A 24,322-nucleotide genomic window follows, 5' to 3' on the forward strand; every position below is an offset into this window, starting at 1 on the left:
CTCCATCCACCAAATGACTTTTTTTTTTTTTTTTTTTTTTTTTTTTCACCTTCTTCAATTATTCACCTTCTTCAATTTATGGGCCCCTAAGTAACTATATATATTGTGCATTGTGTTCCTACCAAAGTAAATATAAATATAAAGAATTCACTTTAATAATTAATTAGATTTTATCATTCAATTTTATAAAGTTTATTTACTAAGAATTTGTTTATAATCTTTTTAGTAAAACACTGATAAAATTAATGGTTGCAAAATTCCTTTAAACTGAGTAGGTTAAATCTACATATATTGCGTGTCCATTGCATCTACATTGCCTATTGCTTCACGTGCACTTTTGGTGGCAGTTGGTATCTGTTTCTGGCGTTTGTTTTCTTTCTTAGTTTTTTATATATAAAATCTGCTGCATTTTTAATTTTATTCTTAATAAAAACTAAGCATAAAATAGAAAAAGACCAATAACAAAATTTGACAAATAAATGGAATAATACTTTCATCATAACCTTACAAATGAGGCACAGTAATTGCCATAAATTTACAGAACATCTTCAATGTTTACAAACTATCATAGCTGAAGAAGATAGTCAGCGTTTGTTCATCTTATTTTTCTTGCCATTCTTTGGTGCTAACTCTCGCTACTTAAGCTGCAAAGGCGGGAGAAAAGCATATGAGGCCTACCAACAGCTGAATTGTATGGCAGTCAAAGTCTGAATAACACGGAACTGTACACCATTGACTGTTTGCTGTTGCAGAGAAAGACGATTCCAGACTCTGAGAGTATTTGTGAAACTGCTGACAAAGAGAGTATCGCCAAAAGCAAACGAAGAGGATTACAAATTGCGGACAAGACCACCATACTGCTGTAAAAACTGCAGACGAGGGAGTATTGCCTCATGTGAAGAAAAACTGAAAAGTGAGAGGATAACGAATTGCTGAAAAGACCACCACACTGTTCAAGAATAACTATTGAAATAATTGTTGACACAATGGGTTTTATAACTTGCTGTTGAACTATAGACGAAAAGAGTACTAATGCTAGAACAGTGCTAGCAATGAAGCGATTATTAAACGTCAATGTTAATGAAAACATAGAAAAAGTAGACTCGTGCTTGTTAAACTCTTAAGATACAAGATGTATACGGATGTTTAAAACTTTTAGTAAGAATTTTGTACTCGGCTAAAAGTTTTTTAATATATCATATAAAAGTTTTATATAATATAAAAAGAGATTGGTAATAGAATACTCATCAGACACTGACAATGAGTTACTAATTAGTTCTTAGCACTGGGGAAGAGGCAGCGGCCTCCTCAGAGGAAGGGTAGTAGATTGTCTCTTGCTGTGGGTGAGAAAGGGTAGGAGGATATCTCTGACTGGCATCTATGACTGTGACTCCTCTAACCGTAGTTACTCTCACTATAGCAGAGGAAGAGGAGGAGGAAGGGGCTTGTTTTTTGCTGAGGAGGAGGAAGAAGAGGAGGGGGAGGAGGAGGTGGTCTTTCACTGTGGCTGAGGAAAAAGAGGCGGGGGCATTCTCTTGGTGCGGCTGAGGGAGAGGAGGAGGCCTCCATATCTTGTTTCGGCTGAGAAAGACAATTAAACTCTACCATTGTTGATAGAAAGAGGAGGAAACGGTCTTGCATTGTTGCTGAGAAAGTGAAGGAAACTGTCTCTCACTGTGAGTGAGGATGAGGATGAGACAGTCTTTCGCTACAGCCGAGGAAAAGGAGGCGGCAATCACTCACTGTGGCTGAGGAAGAGGAGGTAGCCGTCTATCTCTGCTGTTGAGAAAAAGGAGGAGGCAATCTCTCTGTAGCAGAAGAAGACGGAGGCAGTTTCTCGCTATGTCTGAAGAGGCATTGGCAATCTTACTGAGGCTGAGGAAAAGGAGGTAGCCGTCTCTCTACAGTTGAGAAAGAGGAGGAGACGGTCTCTCTGTAGCAGAGGAAGAGGGGGATGCAGTCTCTCGCTACATGTGAGGAGGCGGCGGTGGCAATCTCTTATTGTAGCCGAGGAAGAGGAGGTAGTCTTTTTTTTTTTCTTCAGCTGACAAAGAGGATGCAGCAATCTCTCCAGAGACTAAGGAAGAGGTTCCAGGTTCCTTGTTGCTCACTCCGCAACACTGTGATTGTTGGCACACTACTAGAAGAGTAGTAAGTGCAAAGCGCTGCAATCTGCGGAGAAATTCATAGTCATTAGTTACCTTCTACACAGACAGCACAGCCTTTCTAATATATCGGGCAACTTCTATAATTGGTGTTTCTAAATTCCCCATTTCTATGCCATTGCTTCTAATTTTCTTAATTCATTTCAGCTAAACATGTGGTCTGTTGTATCCTCTGCCTCACTACTCAACATGCAAAACCTATCCTTATCATTCCTGTTTCTATAATTTTCTTTTAATTCTATCATATTCAACATTGTTTTCATAACTATTACTACTTCCTTAGTGTCAAGTTCTCCAATGTAATCTCTTCTGCCGTTACTATTCACAAAACCTCAGTTTGTCATCTCTGGTTCATTTCTTCTATTTTTCTTTTATTTTCATTTGCCACTTTACTTTTTATTTCTTTTTTGAGTTTTGCTTTTTATACTTTCTTACTTCTTCCATTTTAATATCATATTTGTTTGCATATTTCTATAATACCATTCACCCAACATTTTCCATATGGTTCCCTTATTTGGTCTAAAACTATCTCCTTAACTAGTCTTTTACCATCTGATGCCATGATGTTAAAAACCATTGCCTTTTCATAATCTATTTTATTTGCAACAGCCAATATCCTTTTTTTCTGCTATTACCCACCAATAAGGTATGGTAGCAACCTCTTCAAACATTTCTTTCATAATTCTGTACTGTACACCCTCTAGTTCTTTCATTTCTTTTTCTTTCATTACACCTCGTCTCAATATTTGTAAACATTGTAGGTACTACTACTATCTCGTAGAACTTTATTCTCACAAGCAATGCTAAATCTCCTGCTGTTACTGTCTCGATATTGCCAAACTTCTTGCTCCATATATTCTGTTTTTGCCTCCGGAAAAGAAATGGTGGTTGTCTCTTGCTATGGAAAAGGAGGAGGTTATCTCTTACTTCTCGAGGAAGAGGAGGACACTATTTCTCATTATTACTAAGAATTAGGAGGAAACTGTCTCTCGTTGTTTCTGAGGAAGAGGAGGAAACTGTTTCGCTGGGACTGAAGAAGAGGATGAGACAGTTTCTCGCTACAGCTGAGGAAGAGGGGGAGGCAATTGCTCACTTTGACTGAAGAGGATGAGGTAGCCATCTCTCTGCAGTTGAGAAAGAGGAGGAGGCAAAACTCTCACTATGGCTGAGGAGGGGGAGGTAGCCATCTCTCTTTGCAGTTGCGAAAGAGGAGGCAATCTCTCTGCAGTAGAGAAAAAGGATGAGGTAGTTTCTCACTACATCCGAGGGACAAGGAGGCATCAATCTCTCACTGTGTCCGAGAAAGAGGAGGCAGCCATCTCTCTTCAGCTGAGAAAGAGGATGTAACAAGATCTCTGTGACTGAAGAGGAGGAGGAGACAGTGTTTTGCTATGTCTGAGGAATAGGTGGTGGTCGTATATTGCTATGGAAGAGGAGGAGGTTGTCTCTCGCTTTGGATGAGGAAGAGGAGGAAACAGTCTGTCGTTGTCACTGAGAAATGAGGAGACAGATGTTACTGAGAAAGAGGAGGAAACTGTCTTGTTATTGCCGAGAAAGCAGAGGAAACTTTCTCCCTTTGATTGAAGAAGAGGACGAGACAATTTCTTGCTACAGGTGAGTTACAAGAAGTTGCAAGGATTTTGAATGTCTGACTTTTTAGTCCATTTACTTTTGAGTAGTGCGATTTGGTTTGAATGTTTAGAGTTTTTATGATCTTGTCTAACTTATTCTTGAACTCGTTCATCGTGTTACTGTTTACTACATCTGCTGGAAGTCTGTTCCATATATTTGATATTTTGTATATAAAGAAATGACCACATTGAGTGGTGTATCTTTTCAATTCCAGATTGTATCCGTTACTAATGCACTGGTTTGTGCTAAGCTTGAATAGACTTTGTAATCTACATTTGCTATTCCTTTAATAATTTTGAATGTCTATCAACTGTCCCCTTGGCCGTCTAGTTTGTAGATCAAATAAGTTCAAGTGTTCCATCGTCTGTCTATATCCAAATTGCCTTAGTTTTGAAACAAGTTTGTTGACCCTACTTGTACTGCTTCCAGTCTATCTATATCCTTCTGAATACTGGGAACCCAGAATTGGACTCTGTATTCTAGACGGGTCTTACTTGTGATATGTACAGCTGAAGTACAGTGTCTTTGTTTCTGTATTTGAATTCTCTTTATGTAACCTAGTAGTTTTTGTGCTTTTTCAGCTTTTATGCTCTTGTTTGGTGAACTTCAAATCTTTTCTAATAATAATGCCGAGATCTTTCTCCTGGTCCACACTTTCTATTTCATTACCCAGCAGTGAGTAATCTGTTTGTGGATTACTATAACCTATGGGCATAACTTTTCATTTCCCACAGTTGAAAGGCATTTGCCATTTTTGGGACCATTCACCTAACTTAAATAGATCCTCTCTTCAGGCTTCTACGTCTTCTGAGTTTGCGGCATTTATGCCCAATTTAGTATCGTCAGGAAATATGGCTATTCTACTAGTTAATCGTAAATCTATGTCGTTGATGTAAATCAGAAATAGTAATGGGCTAAGGACGTATCCTTGAGGTACCCTGTTTGTAACAGCTGCCCACTCTGAGGCTTCTCCATTGATTACAACTTTGTTTTATGTTTGTCAGCCAATCTTCGATCCATTCATCTGGCTCGTCAATGATGCCCAGTGCTCTAATTTTAACCATTAATTTTCTATGAGGGACTTTGGCAAAAGTCTTTAGAAAGTATTTAGAAAGTCTAGGTATATCAGTCTATTGTCCTGCTTTTGTCACAAATGCTAAATATGTTGGGGAAAAAATCCAACAGACTTTTCACACAGGATCTCTTATGTCTAAAACCATGTTGGCTGTCTATCAGAAGATTGTTTTTCTCTATATGTTTTACTATTTAATCTACTATAATTGATTTAAAAAAAAAATTCAAGGCACTGAAGTTACTGTTATATGTATGTTGGATTTATGTGAATTGTATTACAAAACTTGTGAAAAGGGCTTATTTTTTCATGTATGTTGATGTAAAAATAAAACTTCATTTTATTTCATATATGTTAATGTGAAAATAAAAAATAATGTTATTTTATTTTTATATGTTAATGTGATTTGACTCTGAAATATCGTCGTGTTCTGGAAGAATTCTAGATATGGCTTTGGCGCCAGGTTCATCTCCTGGTTCCTTCTTGCTTAGTTTTCATTCTTGTGGTACCCTTCTTTCGCTGGCTGTTTCTCAGAACATTTTGTGAAAGTGTGGGGTTATCTCTTCTTCTTTTACTATAATCTTTCTTGGATGAATATTATCTGGACCAGGTGGCTTAGACTTACCGAGTCACTTTTTCTTTTTGACATCTTCCATTGTATAGGTGATTCTGTTTAGTAGTTGTGACCCTTCATATTTGATAGCTGGTTCGGGGAGGGTCGTTGATTCTTCCCTAGTGAAATATGGTTGTGAAATATAGATTCATCAGTTCTTCTTTTCCCAAATCATTTGTTATAAGATTACCTACATCCTCTTAACGGACTACAGTTGTTGTTATTGCTTTTCTACTGTTTGCATATGAAAAAATTAGGATTTTCTTTTTCTACTAGTAGAAGCTACCTTTTTTTTCTACATTGATCTTGGCATACCTAACTAGTTTACCTACATTACTACTTAACCTTATATGCTCGGAAATTTCACGAATTGAAGACTGTGGAGCCATGAAATTATGTTTCTTGTTTCTTCTTAAAGCTTTGGTCATGCCACTGTTGAATCATTTTGGTTATGGAATAGCAGTTAGTAAAGTTTTTCTCTGCGGCATACATTTCGCCCCTTTTTTTTATATATTTCTACAAAGGAGTTCCATTGTGTATCTATGCTCCCTGTTTCGTCGTATTCTATATTCTTGGTGTATTCCTTCAGTTGTAGTCTAGCCTTTTTATAATTATCCTTTATTTTAGATGAGAAAAGATTTACTGGGAACCTAACAATTCTGTGGTCACTTTTGCCAGTATTTTTGCCTACTGGGAGACTTGATACTAAATATTCTTCGGTTGTTATCACAATGTCTCGTATGTTGTTTTCCATTGTTGGTTTATCGACCCACTAATGGAGGAATTCATTGTTAACAAATTCTAGTAGCCTTTGTTCCTTTGTGTATGATGTAGAATTCATAGTGTCCCAGTTTGCTGCTGCATTGATGTCTCCCATTGGGACAGCTAGCTTATTGTTCACTTCTTGTCCAAGTTGTCTGTAAAGCTATTTGTACTGTTCTTGCGAATGACGTGGTGGTCTGTATATTACTAGTATGGACATAAATTTTTTCTTATGTTGTTAATATTTACACCTGCCACTTCATATTCGGTTACTAATTTAATCTCTATTAGGTTTAAGTTATTTTTAACATGTTTAGTAAGGTGATCCTTCTTGAAATGCTTGAAACCTGGGATTTCGTTTGCTCTGATAAAATTCTTTGTTTTTCTTGAATCTAGGTCTTGGTAGTGCCAATGACATCTCTTTCCTCCCTAGCAATCATTGCCCTAAAGTTTTCCATTTTGTTTGTAACTGCCTGTGCGTTGAAATGAGCCACTCTGACGAAGTTTTCTATCTTTTTCTCTTCCTTTTTGGCTTTACTCGTTTCCCTGATTTAAGTGTTTTAGTTTTACTTTTATCTGCATTATCTAAATTTTCTGCCAAATTTCCTCCATTTATTGTTGAAAGATTTTGTAAGGGTCGAGTTTGTCCTTTGTCTACAGTGTTCCTTAAGTAATTGTACAGGTTGAGATTAAGTTTGTTCTCTATACTTTCTTGCCTTTTTTACTAAAGTGTCTTCTTCTTCTTTGTCTACATCTTTTCCCACGTCTATGTGGGGTCAATGTTTCTGGTCAGCTTTCTCCATCTACCTCTGTCCCACACCTCATCACCGGTTAATCCCTTTGATCGAAGGTCATCCTTGATACAGTCCACCCACCTCCACTTTGGTCTCCTTCTCGTTCCCTGTACCTCCATTTCCATTACTCTCCTTCCAATATACTGTTCATCTCTTCTCATGACATGACCATACCACCTCAGTCTACTTTCTTGGATCTTATCTGATAGTTTTCTAACTCCTGTGGTACCCCTAATTACCTCATTCCGTATCTTATCTCTTCTTGTCACCCCACACATCCATCTCAACATTCTCATTTCTGCCACATCCATCTTCTTCTCTTCTGTCTTCTTTATTGCCCACGTCTCCGCTCCATACATCATTGCCGGTCTCACAACTGTCCTGTGTACTTTACCTTTCAACTTAACCCCTATTTTCCTGTCGCATAGTACTCCACGCACTTTTTTCCAATTCTTCCATCCTGCTTGTATTCTGTGGTTTATTTCTGCCCCCAGATCACCATCCTCTGTAACTGTCGATCCTAAATACCTGAAATTTTCAAGTCTTTTCAATATCTCTCCTTGTAAACTAACTTCCCCATGCTCGCCATTTCTCAATCTCAAATACTCTGTCTTTTTCCTGCTTATCTTCAATCCTCTATTTTCCATTTCTCTTCTCCACTCCTCCAGTTTCTCTTCTACTACCTCTCGCCTAGTGCTACACAGTATAACATCATCAGCAAAAAGCATACACCAAGGAGACTGATCTCTAATACTTTGTGTTACTACATCCATGACCAGATCAAATGGGTAAGGGCTCAATGCAGACCCCTGATGTAGTCCCACATTTACTGGGAAACTTTCTGTTAGGCCTATACTGCTCTTAACATTTGCTTCTGCCCTTTCATACATATCTTGGGTGATTCTTACGTATTTCTCGGGAACTCCCTTTTCTCTCATACATCTCCACAGCTCCTGACGTGGTACTCGATCGTATGCCTTCTCCATGTCAATAAATACCATATGTAATCCTTTTTGTTTCTCCCGATATTTTTCTATCATCTATCTCAAAGCAAATATTGCTTCTACAGTCCCTCTTCCTGGTATGAATCCAAATTGTTTCTCAGCAATTGTTGTTTCATCTCGTGAGTCTCTTCTCAATGATCTCCTTCCCACACTTTTTTACTAAAGTGTGTTCCATCTTTTTTTATATAATTTTCTCTTGTAGAGAGTGTCCTAAGGATCTATAAATTTAACTTTATATTTCTGGCATATGGATTCAAGCCTTCCATCTATCCCTATGGCCTTACTGAGGGTGAAGTGGCTGACATTGATTCTTGGGAGAATGACTAAAACTATTATATTATTGGTCTTGTTCTAGCTGTTTCGACATTTTTTTTCCCTAGCTGTTTAACTAAAGGTTTTGTTTGGCCAGCAGCATTCTTTCTTATGAATAGATCATTTCAAGTTGCCTGAACACTAATAATGGTCTTTTTGATCACTCTTGTAGTTTTGCTAACTACTACTATCTTTTGTGCGTTGGCAACTGGATAGGACCTGACCTTTCTCCTCTTTTTGAGGCCGAAGTGCTCCCCTTGGTTCTTTACCATGGAGTCTGCAATCAACACAATCTGATCTTTCTTTTCCTCTGCTATGAGGGAGAATCTGTATCTGGTAGCAGTTAACATTTCTAGACTGTTGTTTCGCCTTGGTCTTTGCTACCCTTCCTCTAGTCGGTTTCATGAGAACACTGTTTTTGTTGGTAATTATTTCCTCTCTAGGTTGTTATTGATTTTACCTTTTGTATTTCTTGGATACTCATCCCATTTTCTACATCGTTGTCTATGACTGCTTTGTTTCTTGTCTCTAATAACTGTTGGAGCTTGGACTTAATCTCTCATTTGTTTTTTTTTTTAATTTTTGGGTTTTTATCTTTCAATTTTTCTATTTCCTGTTCCTACTGGGAGAACAGCCATACATTATGGTGCTGCAGGTTTACAGCGCACGCTTTTTTGAAGTTGACGCACCATTTGTTTGTTACTTTGCACGTTTGTGCTTTAACTTCAGTTTCTCACTTGTCTTTAATTCTTCTATGATATTGTCTGATATGTATCTATTTGGATATCTAGGCTAATAAATTCTATAATTACTAGCTTTGTGACCACTACTGTAAAAGAGGAGGAGGGAAGTTTGCTGATAGTTAGCTACCTGCTGCCGCATCTGCTTAATCTTGGATGACTTTCCATCTTTTTTGCCCCCAACCTACCAAACTAACAGTTGAGTCTCCTCAATGTTGAGCTGTCCCTAACGTGCTCAGCTCTCCCAATCGAGCACCACATGGCTGAAGCCTTTTTCCTCACCAGGATTGACAGCGGAAGACTAGCGATTACTTGGATTTCTGGAGATCCAAGACTCTTGGGTACTACTGAGTATTACAAAACAGCAGCAATTGGGAATATTAGTTTGCCAGGACTCCAACAAGCCACAAAAGCTATGTCGGCCCCAAAAGCAGTTGAGCCTATTTCACTAGGGGTCGGTCACAGGGAGTGGTCAGCTATTACTCGTTAGGAAAGTGCTTTGAGAAACACCAATACCACTATTCCATTCTTACATCCTCTGTCACCCTGGGATTCCTCCATTTCAGTCTCTCAAAACCTATGAGCAAGTTCCAAGTGTTGCTTTTAGAGGTCACAAAGCCTCAGCTCTGATGTATGAGGTAGCTGTCAGCTCCTTAATATGTGTGTGTATAGGCTAGTTATAATTGGCCATTGTATGTAAATATCTGACTTTTTTTTATTTTTTTGGCAGAGGAAGAGGAGGTAGCTGTCTCTCTCTCTGCAGGTGAGAAAGAGGAGAAGGCAGTCTCTCATTATATTTGAGGAAGAGGAGGAAGCAATCTCTCACTGTAGCTGAGGAAGAAGAGGAAGCAATCTCTAACTGTGGCTGAGGAAGAAGATCCAGCCATTTCTTCAACTGAGAAAGAGGAAGAAGTAATCTCTCTCTGCGACTGAAGAACAGGAGGAGGCAGTATCTTATATGCCTGAGGAAGAGGAGGTGGTCATCTCCTTTTCATGGAAGAGGATTTGGTTTTCTCTTCCTTCAGATGAGGAACAGGAGGAGACTACCTCTCACTGCAGCTGAGGAAGAGGAGAGTCAGTCTCTCACGAGGAAGAGAAGGCTGCCTCTCACATCAGCTTAGGAAGAATATGAGGCTATCATGCAGGATAGCTGAAGAAAAGAAGGCTGTGTCTTGTAGTAGGGTAAGAGATGGAGCCAGTCTTTTTCTGTGACTGAGGAAGATGGAGAGGCAGTCTTTAGCTTTGACTGAGGAAGAGGCAGTCTATAGCTTTGACTGAGGAAGAGGAAGAGGCAGTCTACTGCTGTGGCTGAGGAAGAGAAAGAGGCTACCTCTGACTGTAGCTGAGGAAGAGAAGGCCATATCTCGCTACAGTACAGCTGAGGAAGAAGTCTCCAACTGGTACTAATACTAAAGAAGATGCCTTTACCCACAGTTGATGCTGATGGAGAGGCCTCTAACTGCTGTTGATGTTGGAGAGGCCGCTGACCACTGCTGCTTCTAAAGCAAAAAGCAGCTCACTGTTAAGGATGCTAAAATAAGTTTTCATACTGCTAATGCTGTTAAAGTAGACGACTCCAGCTATTACTATTGCTAAATGAAAGGAATATTCTTTTATTGCTGAACAAGAAGCGGCCTCTTACTGTTATTTCAGCCAAAAAAAAAAGATCTCTTAATGGTGTCGCTACTGAACAACATGGCTCTGACCATTATTACCATGGAAGGAAATGCCTCTTGACTGCTACTGCTTTAAAGGAGAGCCCCTTACTACTAAAAACAAAGCTTCCAAACTCTACTGCTGCTGAATGAGAAGACTCGCAATGGTGGAGAAGCCTTTTACTGCTACTACTACTTGACACAGTGCTGCCGAGAGAGAAACTACTTCTCACTGCTATCGATGAAGAAGAGTACTTTCACCACTACTGCTATTGAGAGAGAGAGTCCTCAGGTTAGTATTTATATGAGGTTATAAAAAACGTTAAAAATGCTCTTGATTAGGGAAATTAACACGACAAAGTTTGAAAAAAAAAAATCAATTACCTTCATTTCTAGCATTTTTTTTTTCAGGCTTTCCTTACGGGAAGACTTACAGATGTCAATTTTATTGGCTTTGCACTCAAAGAAGCTTTCTTTCTATGACTCTCTGATCTTCCAACTTGATTTCATATTTCTTCCAACTTGATTTCATATTTCCCAGTTATTCTATTGTAGGTCATCTTTTTGAAACTTTTCTAATTTCACGGCCGATAATCTGTCTCTGTTTATTACTAGTCATGTTGGATATGATTTTTATTCTTGTATCCTAGTATTTGAATGATTTAACATATATTGAAAAGAGTTGTTTAATCAGGTTTTGATGTATAATATAGATCTACAGAATCTGGTCCATATGGTCTGATGTAATGGCCAGGGACACCATGCAGTGCTAAGGTGCATATCGGTTAAAATCACACAGTTGTATTATGAAATTGAATTTAATGTAATTTCTCACCAATATGTAAAAAGGAAATCAAGAATGGGAGTAAAAGTAAAACTGCCAAGGAACCAGCCATCCATTGAGATACTACCACCAAAGTTACTAGATCCTTTGACTGGCCAGATACCTCTGGCTATGGTTATTTTCCTTTGCCTACACATACACTAAATAGTCCGTCCTATCTTCTTTACTCATTCTCCTCTTTCCTCATACACCTGACAAGACAGTGATTATCAAAGATTTCTAATTCACTCAAGAGGTTAACCACTGTTCTGTAGAGAGGTTAACCACTGTTCTGTAATTTTTTAGTGCCTACTTTCCACTTGGTAAAGGCAGAAGAGACTTTATATATGGTAAGCAGCTCTTCTAGGAGAGGAATACTCCGAAATCAAATCATTGGTCTTCAGTACTGGGTAGATTCATAGCGTTTGTACTATGGTCTTCCGCCATCTTGAGTTAGTGCTCTTGCTTGAGGGTACACTCAGGCATACTATTCTATCTGTTGCGTTATTTTCTCTCCTCAGTGGGCTATTTTACATGTTGGAGTCCTTGGGCTTATAGTATTATATAACTTTTCCAACAAGGATTGTAGTTTAGATGATGATAATATTATTTTTGGTGCACATGCATCGCTAACCCTATGGATAGACAGTTTATTAGCCATCAAAACTTTTGGATCTGCCCAAAGGTGCAATATACAGTCTAAAATACTCCAAGCAGAAAATAAACAAAACTGTAATACATTGAAGTAAATTACAATATGATAATACCTGTTTTCATGAGTCCACTACCAGCACCTGTTGGAAAAATATTTATCAACATTGAACAGGTCAAATAAGTATTGATATGTAGTGGTTAGGGTATCCAGCATATATTTCTGTTACTTTGCTTAATTAGAGTTAGTGTGGAAATCTAGTCTTGGGGGCTGGTTTTTATTACCTTAACAATTGATGGCACAATTCTTTTTTATTGCATTTATTAACAAAATTGCTTCGTGGACATATGGAATATGCATTCTAATAAACTATCTTCTGTTATTATAGTCTTAAATTATCTTTATTTTACGAAAATTCTTCGTTAACCTAATTCTCACTCTGTTAAGTAATGTTAGACTATTTTTCTCTTTTCCAGGCTTCATTGTTTTGGACCTTTTGGTAGAGTAAAAGGAAAAATTCAAATAAAGTAGACGAGGAGGCAGCTCCGAGGAAGGAAAAAATGACTGTGAAAGAAGGTATCCAGGAGATGAATGAATGAACCAAGTTATGAATTTTGGAATACATAACCAGATGCGGGGACCTTCCAAAGCTATTCAGCGCAACTGGAGACACCAGCTGTTTCTACTATTAAGTAAAAGTTAAAAAGGTTGGACGGCAGTAAGGAAGCAGGAATAGAGGTTAGTAGAAGGATATAATAGAAAGAGCAGCTAGGGACTGAAGAAAACTTGAGAGTGTTCTTCAACATTGATGTCATTCTAAAAGCAGACCAAAGTCCGTGAAGTGAACATTTACTGGTAAGGATTATTAATGTGCTAGTTATTTTGTTAGATACTTAGTTTGAGAAGTCTTTTTTTGCCGATAGTGAAGGAGAATTTTGAGCCAGTAAGATAGTTAATTAATTACCATAGAACTTGATAATTCATAGAAATATAAACTAATTGTCAAGTATCCAAAATCTAACCGACCAGATCACTAATCACTAAATTATCTTAGGCCAGCACGACCTTTTTAATAGAGCATTTTACCGAGATAGTTAAAATCCTGGTATAGTGTATAAAAACCATTGCAGCTGCATGCCCTGTGCAAAAAAAAATCTTTTTTGTAATTGTTGCATTTTGCCATTTCAATTGTCACTGTTTAATTTGAAATTTCTTTGAGTAAAAATTCGGCATAAAGATGAAAAAGGCAATATTAAAATACTGGCACACGAATAGAATAAAGGTTTATTCATAAGCTTACAGTTGAGACAAAGATAAATTTAAATTTGTTTATAAATAATAGCTGAGGAAGATAGTCAACGTATGATCACCTTTTGTTACTTGCTATGACTTGGTGATGATTCTCGAAACAGTTACTGAAGGAGTGAAACTGCTGCTGAAGGAGAGGCCTCTTGATAACCACAAACGATGGAGGAGAGGTTTCTTGATAGCAACTGTTGCTGAATAAGAGGCCTGTGTAACTACTACTGTTATTACTGGTATTTTGAAGGAGAAGTCTGTCTCTGATGGGTACTGCAGATTTCTGCTGGAGGCAAGGGTGGCCTCCGATAGATAGTGTTGCTTACTGCTGAAGACAATGATGGCCCCTGAGAGGCAGTGCTGCTTACCACTGAAGAAAGTGATGGCCCTTAAGAGACAGTGCTGCATACGGCTGATGACAGGTAATGCTGGTTGCTGCTGAAGGTGATGCTAGCCTCGGAGAGGTAATGCTAGTTGCTGCTCAAGGTAATGCTGGCTTCTACTGAAGGCTGAGAGTTACTGCTGGTTGCTGCTGAAGGCTAGGTTGGCGTCTGAGAGGTAATGCTGGCTGGTTGTGGCTGATGGTGAGGCTGGACTGAGAGGTAATGCTGGTTACTGCAGAAGACGAGGCTGGCCTCTGAAAGGTAATGCTGGTTGTTGCTGAAAGCTAGGACGGCCTCTGAGAGGTAATGCTGGTTGCTGCTGTAGCTGTGGCTGGCCTCTGAGATAATGATGGTTGCGAGTGGCTGATGGTGATGGCGTGACTTGCCTCTGAGAGGTAATGCTTGTTGCTGCTGAAGGCGAGTCTGGCCTCCGAGGGGTAATGCTGGTTGCTGATTAGGGTGCGGCAGGCCTAAGATGTAGTGCTGGCTGCAGCTGACGGTGAGGCTGTTCTCTGAGAGATATTGCTGGCTGCTGTTGATGGTGAAGTTGGCCTCTGAGAGGTAATGCTGGCTGCTACTGAAGGTGAGCCAGGCCTCAGAGGTAATGCTGGTTGCTGCTGAGGGCAAGGCTGGGCTCAGAGGTAATGCTGGTTGCTGCTGAAGGGAGGGCTGGTCTCAGAGGTAATGCTGGCTTCTGTTGATGGTGAGGCTGGCTTCTGCGAGGTAATGTTCACTACTACTGAAGGCTGAGAGGTAATGCTGGCTGCTGGTGACTGCTGGTGATGGCGAATATGGCTTCTGTGAGGTAATGCTGGTTGCTACTGAAGGCAAGGCTGACCTCTGAGAGGTAATGCTGGTTGCTGCTGAATGCGACGCTGGCCTTTTGAGAGGTAATACTTTTTGCATCAGAAGGCATGGCTGGCCTTGCTGTCGCAGGCGAGGCTGGGCTCCGAGAAGTGATGCTGGCAGCTGTTGATGGCTAGGCTGGCATTGGAGGTAATGCTGGTTGCTGCTGAAGGCAAGGCTGGCCTCTGAGAGGTAATGCTGGTTGCTGCCAAAGGTGAGGCTGGCCTCTGAGAGGTAATGCTGGTTGCTGCTGAAGGTGTGGCTGGCCTGAGAGGTAATGCTGGTTGCTGCTGAAGGCGAGGCTGGCCTCTGAGATAATGCTGGTTGCTGCTGAAGGCGACAATGGCCTCTGAGAGGTAATGCTGGTTGCTGCTGAATGCGAGTCTGGCCTTTGAGAGGTAATGCTGGTTGCTGCTGAAGGCGAGGATGGTCCCTGAAAAGTATGACCTGGCTCTGAGATAATGCTGGTTGCTGCTGAATGCGAGTCTGGCCTCAGAGAGGTAATGCTGGTTGCTGCTGAAGGCGAGGCTAGCCTCAGAGGTAATGCTGGTTGCTGCTGAAGGCGAGGCTGGCCTCTGAGAGGTAATGCTGGCCGCTGCATATGGCAAGGCTGGCCTCAGAGGTAATGCTGGCAATAATGGCCTCTGAGAGGTAATGCTGGTTAATGCTGAATGAGAGTCTGGCCTCTGAGAGGTAATGCTGGCTGCTGCTGAAGGCGAGTCTGGCCTCTGAGAGGTAATGCTGGTTGCTGCTGAAGGCGAGGCTGGCCTCCCAGAGGTAATGCTGGCTGTTGCTGAAGGTGACTCTGGCCTCTCAGAGGTAATGCTGGCTGCTGCTGAAGGCAAGGCTGGCCATTTTAATTGTCACTGTTTAATTTGAAATTTCTCTGAGTAAAATTTCGGCATAAAGATGAAAAAGGCAATATTAAAATACTGGCACACGAATAGAATAAAGGTTTATTCATAAGCTTACAGTTGAGACAAAGATAAATTTAAATTTGTTTATAAATAATAGCTGAGGAAGATAGTCAACGTATGATCACCTTTTGTTACTTGCTATGACTTGGTGATGATTCTCGAAACAGTTACTGAAGGAGTGAAACTGCTGCTGAAGGAGAGGCCTCTTGATAACCACAAACGATGGAGGAGAGGTCTCTTGATAGCAACTGTTGCTGAATAAGAGGCCTGTGTAACTACTACTGTTATTACTGGTATTTTGAAGGAGAAGTCTGTCTCTGATGGGTACTGCAGATTTCTGCTGGAGGCAAGGGTGGCCTCCGATAGATAGTGTTGCTTACTGCTGAAGACAATGATGGCCCCTGAGAGGCAGCGCTGCTTACCACTGAAGAAAGTGATGGCCCTTAAGAGGTAGTGCTGCATACTGCTGATGACAATGATGCCCCTTGAGAGGTAGTGATGATTAACGCTGGAGACAATAATGGCCCCTGAGAGGCAGTGTTGCATACTGCTGAAGAATATAATGGACCCTGAGAAGCAGTGCTGTTTGCTGCTGAAGACAAGGATGCCCACTGAGAGGCCTGTTTACTGCTAAAGCAGACACTAGCCTCGGAAGTAATGCTGGGTGGCTGCTGAAGGTGATGCTAGCCTCTGAGAGGTAATGCTAGTTGCTGCTCAAGGCGAGGCTTGCCTCTGAGATGTAATGCTGGATGATGCTGAAGGTGAGGCTGGCCTCTGAGAGGTAATGCTGGTTGCTGCAGAAGGCATGGCTGACCTCTGAGAGTTAATGCTGGTTGCTGCTGAAGAGGAGGCTGGCCTCTGAAAGGTAATGCTGGCTGCTACTGAAGGTGAGGCTGGCCTCTGAGAGGTAATGCTGGCTGCTGGTGACTGCAGGTGATGGCGAGACTGGCCTCAGAGGTAATGCTGAATGCAACGCTGGCCTCTTGAGAGGTAATACTTTTTGCATCAGAAGGCATGGCTGGCCTTGCTGCCGCAGTCGAGGCTGGTCTCCGAGAAGTAATGCTGGCAGCTGTTGATGGCTAGGTTGGCATTGGAGGTAATGCTGGTTGCTGCCAAAGGCGAGGCTGGCCTCTGAGAGGTAATGCTGGTTGCTGCTGAAGGCGAGGCTGGCCTCAGAGATAATGCTTGTTGCTGCTGAAGGCAAGAATGCCTCTGGGAGGTAATGCTGGTTGCTGCTGAAGGCGAGGCTGGCCTTTGAGAGGTAATGCTGGTTGCTGCTGAAGGCGAGGATGGTCTCTGACAAGTAAGACCTGGCTCTGAGATAATGCTGGTTGCTGCTGAAGGGGACAATGGCCTATGAGAGGTAATGCTGGTTGCTGCTGAAGGCGAGGATGGTCTCTGACAAGTAAGACCTGGCTCTGAGATAATGCTGGTTGCTGCTGAAGGCGACAATGGCGTCAGAGGTAATGCTGGTTGCTGCTGAATGCGAGTCTGGCCTCAGAGAGGTAATGCTGGCTGCTACATTTGGTAGGGCTGGCCTCAGAGGTAATGCTGGCTGCTACATATGGTAGGGCTGGCCTCAGAGGTAATGCTGGCTGCTGCTGAAGGCAAGGCTGGCCTCAGAGGTAATGCTGGCTGCTGCTGAAGGTGAGGCTGGCCTCTGAGAGGTAATGGTGGCTGCTGCTGAAGGCGAAGCTGGCCTCTGAGAGGTAATGGTGGCTGCTGCTGAAGGCGAAGCTGGCCTCTGAGAGGTAATGCTGGCTGCTGCTGAAGGCGAGGCTGGCCTCTGAGAGGTAATGCTGGCTGCTGCTGAAGGCGAGGCTGGCCTTTGAGAGGTAATGCTGGCTGCTGCTGAAAGCGAGGCTGGCCTTTGAGAGGTAATGCTGGCTGCTGCTGAAGGCGAGGCTGACCTCATGAGATATAATGCTGGCTGCTGCTGAAGACGAGGCTGGCCTCTGAGAGGTAATGCTGGTTGATGCATAGGGCGAGGCCGGCCTCTGAGAGGTAATGCTGGCTGATGCATAAGGCGATGCCGGCCTCTGAGACAATGCTGGTTGCTGCTGAAGGCTACAATGGCCTCTGAGAGGTAATGGTGGCTGCTGCTGAAGGCGAGGCTGGCCTCTGAGAGGTAATGCTGATTGCTGCATAAGGCGAGGCTGGCCTCTGAGAGGTAATGCTGGTTGATGCATAAGGCGAGGCTGGCCTCAGAGGTAATGTGGCTGGCCTCTGAGAGGTTATGGTGGCTGCTGCTGTAGGCGAGGCTGGCCACTGAGAGGTAATGCTGGTGGCTGCTGAAGGGGCATCTGGCCTCTGAGAGGTAATGGTGGCTGCTGTTGAAGGCGAGTCTGGCGTCTGAGAGATAATGCTGGTTGCTGCTGTAGAGGAGGCTGGCCTCTGAAAGGTAATGCTGGTTGCTGCTGAAGAGGAGGCTGGCCTTAGAGATAATGCTGGCCGCTGCCTAACGCGAGGCTGGCCTCTGATAGGTAATGCTGGCCGCTGCTGAAGGCGAGGCTGGCCTCTGAGAGGTATTGCTGGCTGCTGCGAGAGGTATTGCTGGCTGCTGCTGAATGCGAGGCTGGCCTCAGAGAGGTAATGCTGGCTGTCACTGAAGGCGAGGCTGGCTTGCTGCTGTTGAAGGTAATGATGGTTGCTATTGGCTGATGGTGATGGCGTGACTTGCCTCCGAGAGGTAATGCTGGTTGCTGCTGAAGGCGAGTCTGCCCTCTGAGAGGTAATGCTGGTTGCAGCTGAAGGAGAGTCTGGCCTCTGAGAGGTAATGCTGGTTGCTGCTGAAGGCGAGGCTGGCCTCGGAGGTAATGCTGGTTGCTGCTGAAGGAGAGTCTGGCCTCTGAGAGGTAATGCTGGTTGCAGCTGAAGGCGAGGGTGGCCTCTGAGAGGTAATGCTGGTTTCTGTTGAAGGTGAGGCTGGCCTCTGAGAGATAATGGTGGCTGCTGCTGAAGGCGAGGCTGGCCTCTGAGAAGTAATGGTGGCTGCTGCTGAAGGCGAGGCTGGCCACTGAGAGGTAATGGCGGCTGCTGCTGAAGGCGAGGCTGGCCTCAGAGGTAATGGCGGCTGCTGCTGAAGGCGAGGCTGGCCTCAGAGAGGTAATGGCGGCTGCTGCTGAAGGCGAGGCTGGCCTCCGAGAGGTAATGGCGGCTGCTGCTGAAGGCGAGGCTGGCCTCCGAGAGGTAATGGTGGTGGCTGTTGAAGGTGCTTCTGGCCTCTGAGAGGTAATGCTGGTTGCTGCTGAAGAGGAGGCTGACCTCTGAGAGTTAATGCTGGTTGCTGCTGAAGAGGAGGCTGGCCTCTGAAAGGTAATGCTGGCTGGCACTGAAAGCAAGGCTGGCCTCTGACAAGTAAGACCTGGCTCTGAGGTATAATGCTGGTTGCTGCTGAAGGCGAGGGTGGTCTCTGAGATGTAATGCTGGTTGCTGCTAAAGGTGAGGGTGGCCTCTGAGAGGTAATGCTGGTTGCTGCTGAAGGAGAGTCTGGCCTCTTGAGGGGTAATGCTGGTTGCTGCTGGAGGGGAGGGTGGCCTCTTGAGAGGTAATGCTGGTTGCTGCTGAAGGAGAGTCTGGCCTCTTGAGAGGTAATGCATGTTGCAGCTGAAGGAGATTCTGGCCTCTGAGAGGTAAAGCTGGTTGCTGCTGAAGGTGAGTCTGACCTCAGAGGTAATGCTGGTTGCTGCTGAAGGCAAGTCTGGCCTCTGTGAGGTAATGTTGCTTGCTGCTGAAGGCGAGGCTGGTCTCTGACAAGTAAGACCTGGCTCTGAGGTAATGCTGGTTGCTGCTGAAGGCTAGGTTGGCCTCTGAGAGGTAATGCTGGCAGGTTGTGGCTGATGGTGAGGCTGGACTGAGAGGTAATGCTAGTTACTGTAGAAGACGAGGCTGGCCTCTGATAGGTAATGCTGGTTGCTGCTGAAGGCATGACTTGCCTCCGAGGGGTAATGCTGGTTGCTGCAGAAGACATGGCTCTGGCCTCTGAGAGGTAATGTTGGTTGCTGATTAGGGTGCGGCAGGCCTAAGATGTAGTGCTGGCTGCTGCTGACGGTGAGGCTGTTCTCCGAGAGATTTTGCTGGCTGCTGTTGATGGCGAGGCTGCCCTCTGAGAGATATTGCTGGCTGCTGTTGATGGCGAAGTTAGCCTCTGAGAGGTAATGCTGGCTGCTACTGAAAGTGAGGCAGGCCTCAGAGGTAATGCTGGTTGCTGCTGAGGGCGAGGATGGTCTCTGACAAGTAAGACCTGGCTCTGAGATAATGCTGGTTGCTGCTGAATGCGAGTCTGGCCTTTGAGAGGTAAAGCTGGTTGCTGCTGAAGGCGAGGATGGTCTCTGACAAGTAAGACCTGGCTCTGAGATAATGCTGGTTGCTGCTGAAGGCGACAATGGCGTCAGAGGTAATGCTGGTTGCTGCTGAATGAGAGTCTGGCCTCAGAGAGGTAATGCTGGTTGCTGCTGAAGGCGAGGCTGGCCTCAGAGAGGTAATGGTCACTACTACTGCAGGCTGAGACGTAATGCTGGCTGCTACTGAAGGTGAGGCTGGCCTCTGAGAGGTAATGCTGGCTGCTGGTGACTGCAGGTGATGGCGAGACTGGCCTCAGAGGTAATGCTGAATGCAACGCTGGCCTCTTGAGAGGTAATACTTTTTGCATCAGAAGGCATGGCTGGCCTTGCTGCCGCAGTCGAGGCTGGTCTCCGAGAAGTAATGCTGGCAGCTGTTGATGGCTAGGTTGGCATTGGAGGTAATGCTGGTTGCTGCCAAAGGCGAGGCTGGCCTCTGAGAGGTAATGCTGGTTGCTGCTGAAGGCGAGGCTGGCCTCAGAGATAATGCTTGTTGCTGCTGAAGGCAAGAATGCCTCTGGGAGGTAATGCTGGTTGCTGCTGAAGGCGAGGCTGGCCTTTGAGAGGTAATGCTGGTTGCTGCTGAAGGCGAGGATGGTCTCTGACAAGTAAGACCTGGCTCTGAGATAATGCTGGTTGCTGCTGAAGGGGACAATGGCCTATGAGAGGTAATGCTGGTTGCTGCTGAAGGCGAGGATGGTCTCTGACAAGTAAGACCTGGCTCTGAGATAATGCTGGTTGCTGCTGAAGGCGACAATGGCGTCAGAGGTAATGCTGGTTGCTGCTGAATGCGAGTCTGGCCTCAGAGAGGTAATGCTGGCTGCTACATTTGGTAGGGCTGGCCTCAGAGGTAATGCTGGCTGCTACATATGGTAGGGCTGGCCTCAGAGGTAATGCTGGCTGCTGCTGAAGGCAAGGCTGGCCTCAGAGGTAATGCTGGCTGCTGCTGAAGGTGAGGCTGGCCTCTGAGAGGTAATGGTGGCTGCTGCTGAAGGCGAAGCTGGCCTCTGAGAGGTAATGGTGGCTGCTGCTGAAGGCGAAGCTGGCCTCTGAGAGGTAATGCTGGCTGCTGCTGAAGGCGAGGCTGGCCTCTGAGAGGTAATGCTGGCTGCTGCTGAAGGCGAGGCTGGCCTTTGAGAGGTAATGCTGGCTGCTGCTGAAAGCGAGGCTGGCCTTTGAGAGGTAATGCTGGCTGCTGCTGAAGGCGAGGCTGACCTCATGAGATATAATGCTGGCTGCTGCTGAAGACGAGGCTGGCCTCTGAGAGGTAATGCTGGTTGATGCATAGGGCGAGGCCGGCCTCTGAGAGGTAATGCTGGCTGATGCATAAGGCGATGCCGGCCTCTGAGACAATGCTGGTTGCTGCTGAAGGCTACAATGGCCTCTGAGAGGTAATGGTGGCTGCTGCTGAAGGCGAGGCTGGCCTCTGAGAGGTAATGCTGATTGCTGCATAAGGCGAGGCTGGCCTCTGAGAGGTAATGCTGGTTGATGCATAAGGCGAGGCTGGCCTCAGAGGTAATGTGGCTGGCCTCTGAGAGGTTATGGTGGCTGCTGCTGTAGGCGAGGCTGGCCACTGAGAGGTAATGCTGGTGGCTGCTGAAGGGGCATCTGGCCTCTGAGAGGTAATGGTGGCTGCTGTTGAAGGCGAGTCTGGCGTCTGAGAGATAATGCTGGTTGCTGCTGTAGAGGAGGCTGGCCTCTGAAAGGTAATGCTGGTTGCTGCTGAAGAGGAGGCTGGCCTTAGAGATAATGCTGGCCGCTGCTTAACGCGAGGCTGGCCTCTGATAGGTAATGCTGGCCGCTGCTGAAGGCGAGGCTGGCCTCTGAGAGGTATTGCTGGCTGCTGCGAGAGGTATTGCTGGCTGCTGCTGAATGCGAGGCTGGCCTCAGAGAGGTAATGCTGGCTGTCACTGAAGGCGAGGCTGGCTTGCTGCTGTTGAAGGTAATGATGGTTGCTATTGGCTGATGGTGATGGCGTGACTTGCCTCCGAGAGGTAATGCTGGTTGCTGCTGAAGGCGAGTCTGCCCTCTGAGAGGTAATGCTGGTTGCAGCTGAAGGAGAGTCTGGCCTCTGAGAGGTAATGCTGGTTGCTGCTGAAGGCGAGGCTGGCCTCGGAGGTAATGCTGGTTGCTGCTGAAGGAGAGTCTGGCCTCTGAGAGGTAATGCTGGTTGCAGCTGAAGGCGAGGGTGGCCTCTGAGAGGTAATGCTGGTTTCTGTTGAAGGTGAGGCTGGCCTCTGAGAGATAATGGTGGCTGCTGCTGAAGGCGAGGCTGGCCTCTGAGAAGTAATGGTGGCTGCTGCTGAAGGCGAGGCTGGCCACTGAGAGGTAATGGCGGCTGCTGCTGAAGGCGAGGCTGGCCTCAGAGGTAATGGCGGCTGCTGCTGAAGGCGAGGCTGGCCTCCGAGAGGTAATGGCGGCTGCTGCTGAAGGCGAGGCTGGCCTCCGAGAGGTAATGGCGGCTGCTGCTGAAGGCGAGGCTGGCCTCCGAGAGGTAATGGTGGTGGCTGTTGAAGGTGCTTCTGGCCTCTGAGAGGTAATGCTGGTTGCTGCTGAAGAGGAGGCTGACCTCTGAGAGTTAATGCTGGTTGCTGCTGAAGAGGAGGCTGGCCTCTGAAAGGTAATGCTGGCTGGCACTGAAAGCAAGGCTGGCCTCTGACAAGTAAGACCTGGCTCTGAGGTATAATGCTGGTTGCTGCTGAAGGCGAGGGTGGTCTCTGAGATGTAATGCTGGTTGCTGCTAAAGGTGAGGGTGGCCTCTGAGAGGTAATGCTGGTTGCTGCTGAAGGAGAGTCTGGCCTCTTGAGGGGTAATGCTGGTTGCTGCTGGAGGGGAGGGTGGCCTCTTGAGAGGTAATGCTGGTTGCTGCTGAAGGAGAGTCTGGCCTCTTGAGAGGAAATGCATGTTGCAGCTGAAGGAGATTCTGGCCTCTGAGAGGTAAAGCTGGTTGCTGCTGAAGGTGAGTCTGACCTCAGAGGTAATGCTGGTTGCTGCTGAAGGCAAGTCTGGCCTCTGTGAGGTAATGTTGCTTGCTGCTGAAGGCGAGGCTGGTCTCTGACAAGTAAGACCTGGCTCTGAGGTAATGCTGGTTGCTGCTGAAGGCGAGGGTGGTCTTTGAGATGTAATGCTGGTTGCTGCTAAAGGTGAGGGTGGCCTCTGAGAGGTAATGATGGTTGCTGCTGAAGGAGAGTCTGGCCTCTTGAGGGGTAATGCTGGTTGCTGCTGAAGGTGAGGGTGGCCTCTTGAGAGGTAATGCTGGTTGCTGCTGAAGGAGAGTCTGGCCTCTTGAGAGGTAATGCTGGTTGCTGCTGAAGGCATGGCTGGCCTCTGAGAGGTAAAGCTGGTTGCTGCTGAAGGCGAGGCTGGCCTCTGAGAGGTAAAGCTGGTTGCTGCTGAAGGTGAGTCTGACCTCAGAGGTAATGCTGGTTGCTGCTGAAGGCAAGTCTGGCCTCTGAGAGGTAATGCTGGTTGCTGCTGAAGGTGAGGGTGGCCTCTTGAGAGGTAATGCTGGTTGCTGCTGAAGGAGAGTTTGGCCTCTTGAGAGGTAATGCTGGTTGCAGCTGAAGGAGATTCTGGCCTCTTGAGAGGTAATGCTGGTTGCTGCTGAAGGCATGGCTGGCCTCTGAGAGGTAAAGCTGGTTGCTGCTGAAGGCGAGGCTGGCCTCTGAGAGGTAATGGTGGCTGCTGCTAAAGGCGAGGCTGGCCTCAGAGGTAATGGTGGCTGCTGCTGAAGGCAAGGCTGCCCTCTGAGAGGTAATGCTGGTTGCTGCTGAAGGTGAAGCTGCCCTCTGAGAGGTAATGCTGGCTGCTGCTGAAGGTGAGGCTGCCCTCTGAGAGGTAATGCTGGCTGCTGCTGAAGGCGAGGCTGGCCTCTGAGTGGTAATGCTGGCCGCCTCTGAGAGGTAAAGCTGGTTGCTAGTGGCTGGTGGTGATGGCGTTACTTGCCTCTGACAAGTAATGCTGGTTGCTGCTGAAGGCGAGGCTGGCCTCAGAGTAATGCTGGCCGCTGCTGAAGGCAAGGCTGGCCTCAGAGGTAATGCTGGCGGCTGCTGAAGGCGAGGCTGGCCTCTGAGAGGTAATGCTGTCCGCTGCTGAAGGCGAGGCTGGCCTCTGAGAGGTAATGCTGTCCGCTGCTGAAGCGAGGCTGGCCTCTGAGAGGTAATGCTGGCCTCTGAGAGGTAATGCTGGCCTCTGAGAGGTGATGCTGGCCGCTGCTGAAGGAGAGGCTGGCCTCTGAGAGGTAATGCTGGCCGCTGCTGAAGGCGAAGCTGGCCTCAGAGGTAATGCTGGCCTCTGCTGAAGGCGAAGCTGGC

At 45.5% G+C, this 24,322-nt stretch overlaps 4 protein-coding genes and 1 long non-coding RNA gene across 8 annotated transcripts in view; 1 reads left to right on the plus strand and 4 right to left on the minus strand.

Moving 5' to 3' along the window:
• LOC137623706 (uncharacterized) overlaps positions 1-13,133 on the plus strand; it is a 43,807-nt gene extending 30,674 nt beyond the window's left edge. Inside the window, exon 3 of one of the 4 annotated variants that reach the window (XR_011040620.1) lies at positions 12,701-13,133. This is a non-coding gene — a long non-coding RNA (uncharacterized lncRNA). Of the gene's footprint in view, positions 1-644; positions 2,486-9,824; positions 11,061-12,700 lie in introns of those variants that run through there. The other 3 variants (XR_011040623.1, XR_011040622.1, XR_011040621.1) reach the window with 3 other exon arrangements.
• A 3,541-nt stretch (positions 13,134-16,674) lies between these two features.
• LOC137623455 (uncharacterized) lies at positions 16,675-17,692 on the minus strand. Its single transcript, XM_068354290.1, has 2 exons — positions 17,288-17,692; positions 16,675-17,160 (listed from the first exon to the last, which is right to left on the minus strand). The coding sequence occupies exons 1-2, from the start codon at positions 17,690-17,692 to the stop codon at positions 16,675-16,677; spliced, it is 891 nt and encodes a 296-aa protein (XP_068210391.1).
• A 44-nt stretch (positions 17,693-17,736) lies between these two features.
• On the minus strand, positions 17,737-19,639 carry LOC137623456 (proline-rich protein 36-like). The gene is made up of 2 exons (XM_068354291.1): positions 18,808-19,639; positions 17,737-18,725 (listed from the first exon to the last, which is right to left on the minus strand). The coding sequence occupies exons 1-2, from the start codon at positions 19,637-19,639 to the stop codon at positions 17,737-17,739; spliced, it is 1,821 nt and encodes a 606-aa protein (XP_068210392.1).
• Positions 19,640-20,319: 680 nt separating this feature from the next.
• On the minus strand, positions 20,320-21,503 carry LOC137623457 (uncharacterized). Its single transcript, XM_068354292.1, has 2 exons — positions 20,973-21,503; positions 20,320-20,805 (listed from the first exon to the last, which is right to left on the minus strand). Exons 1-2 carry the CDS (start codon positions 21,501-21,503, stop codon positions 20,320-20,322), a joined length of 1,017 nt encoding a protein of 338 aa, XP_068210393.1.
• Positions 21,504-21,749: 246 nt separating this feature from the next.
• Positions 21,750-23,327, minus strand: LOC137623459 (uncharacterized). Its single transcript, XM_068354293.1, has one exon. It carries the CDS (start codon positions 23,325-23,327, stop codon positions 21,750-21,752), a length of 1,578 nt encoding a protein of 525 aa, XP_068210394.1.
• Between the last annotated feature and the right edge of the window lie 995 nt (positions 23,328-24,322).

This window comes from Palaemon carinicauda, chromosome 30 (genome assembly GCF_036898095.1).
Source record: "Palaemon carinicauda isolate YSFRI2023 chromosome 30, ASM3689809v2, whole genome shotgun sequence".
NCBI lineage: Eukaryota > Metazoa > Arthropoda > Malacostraca > Decapoda > Palaemonidae > Palaemon > Palaemon carinicauda.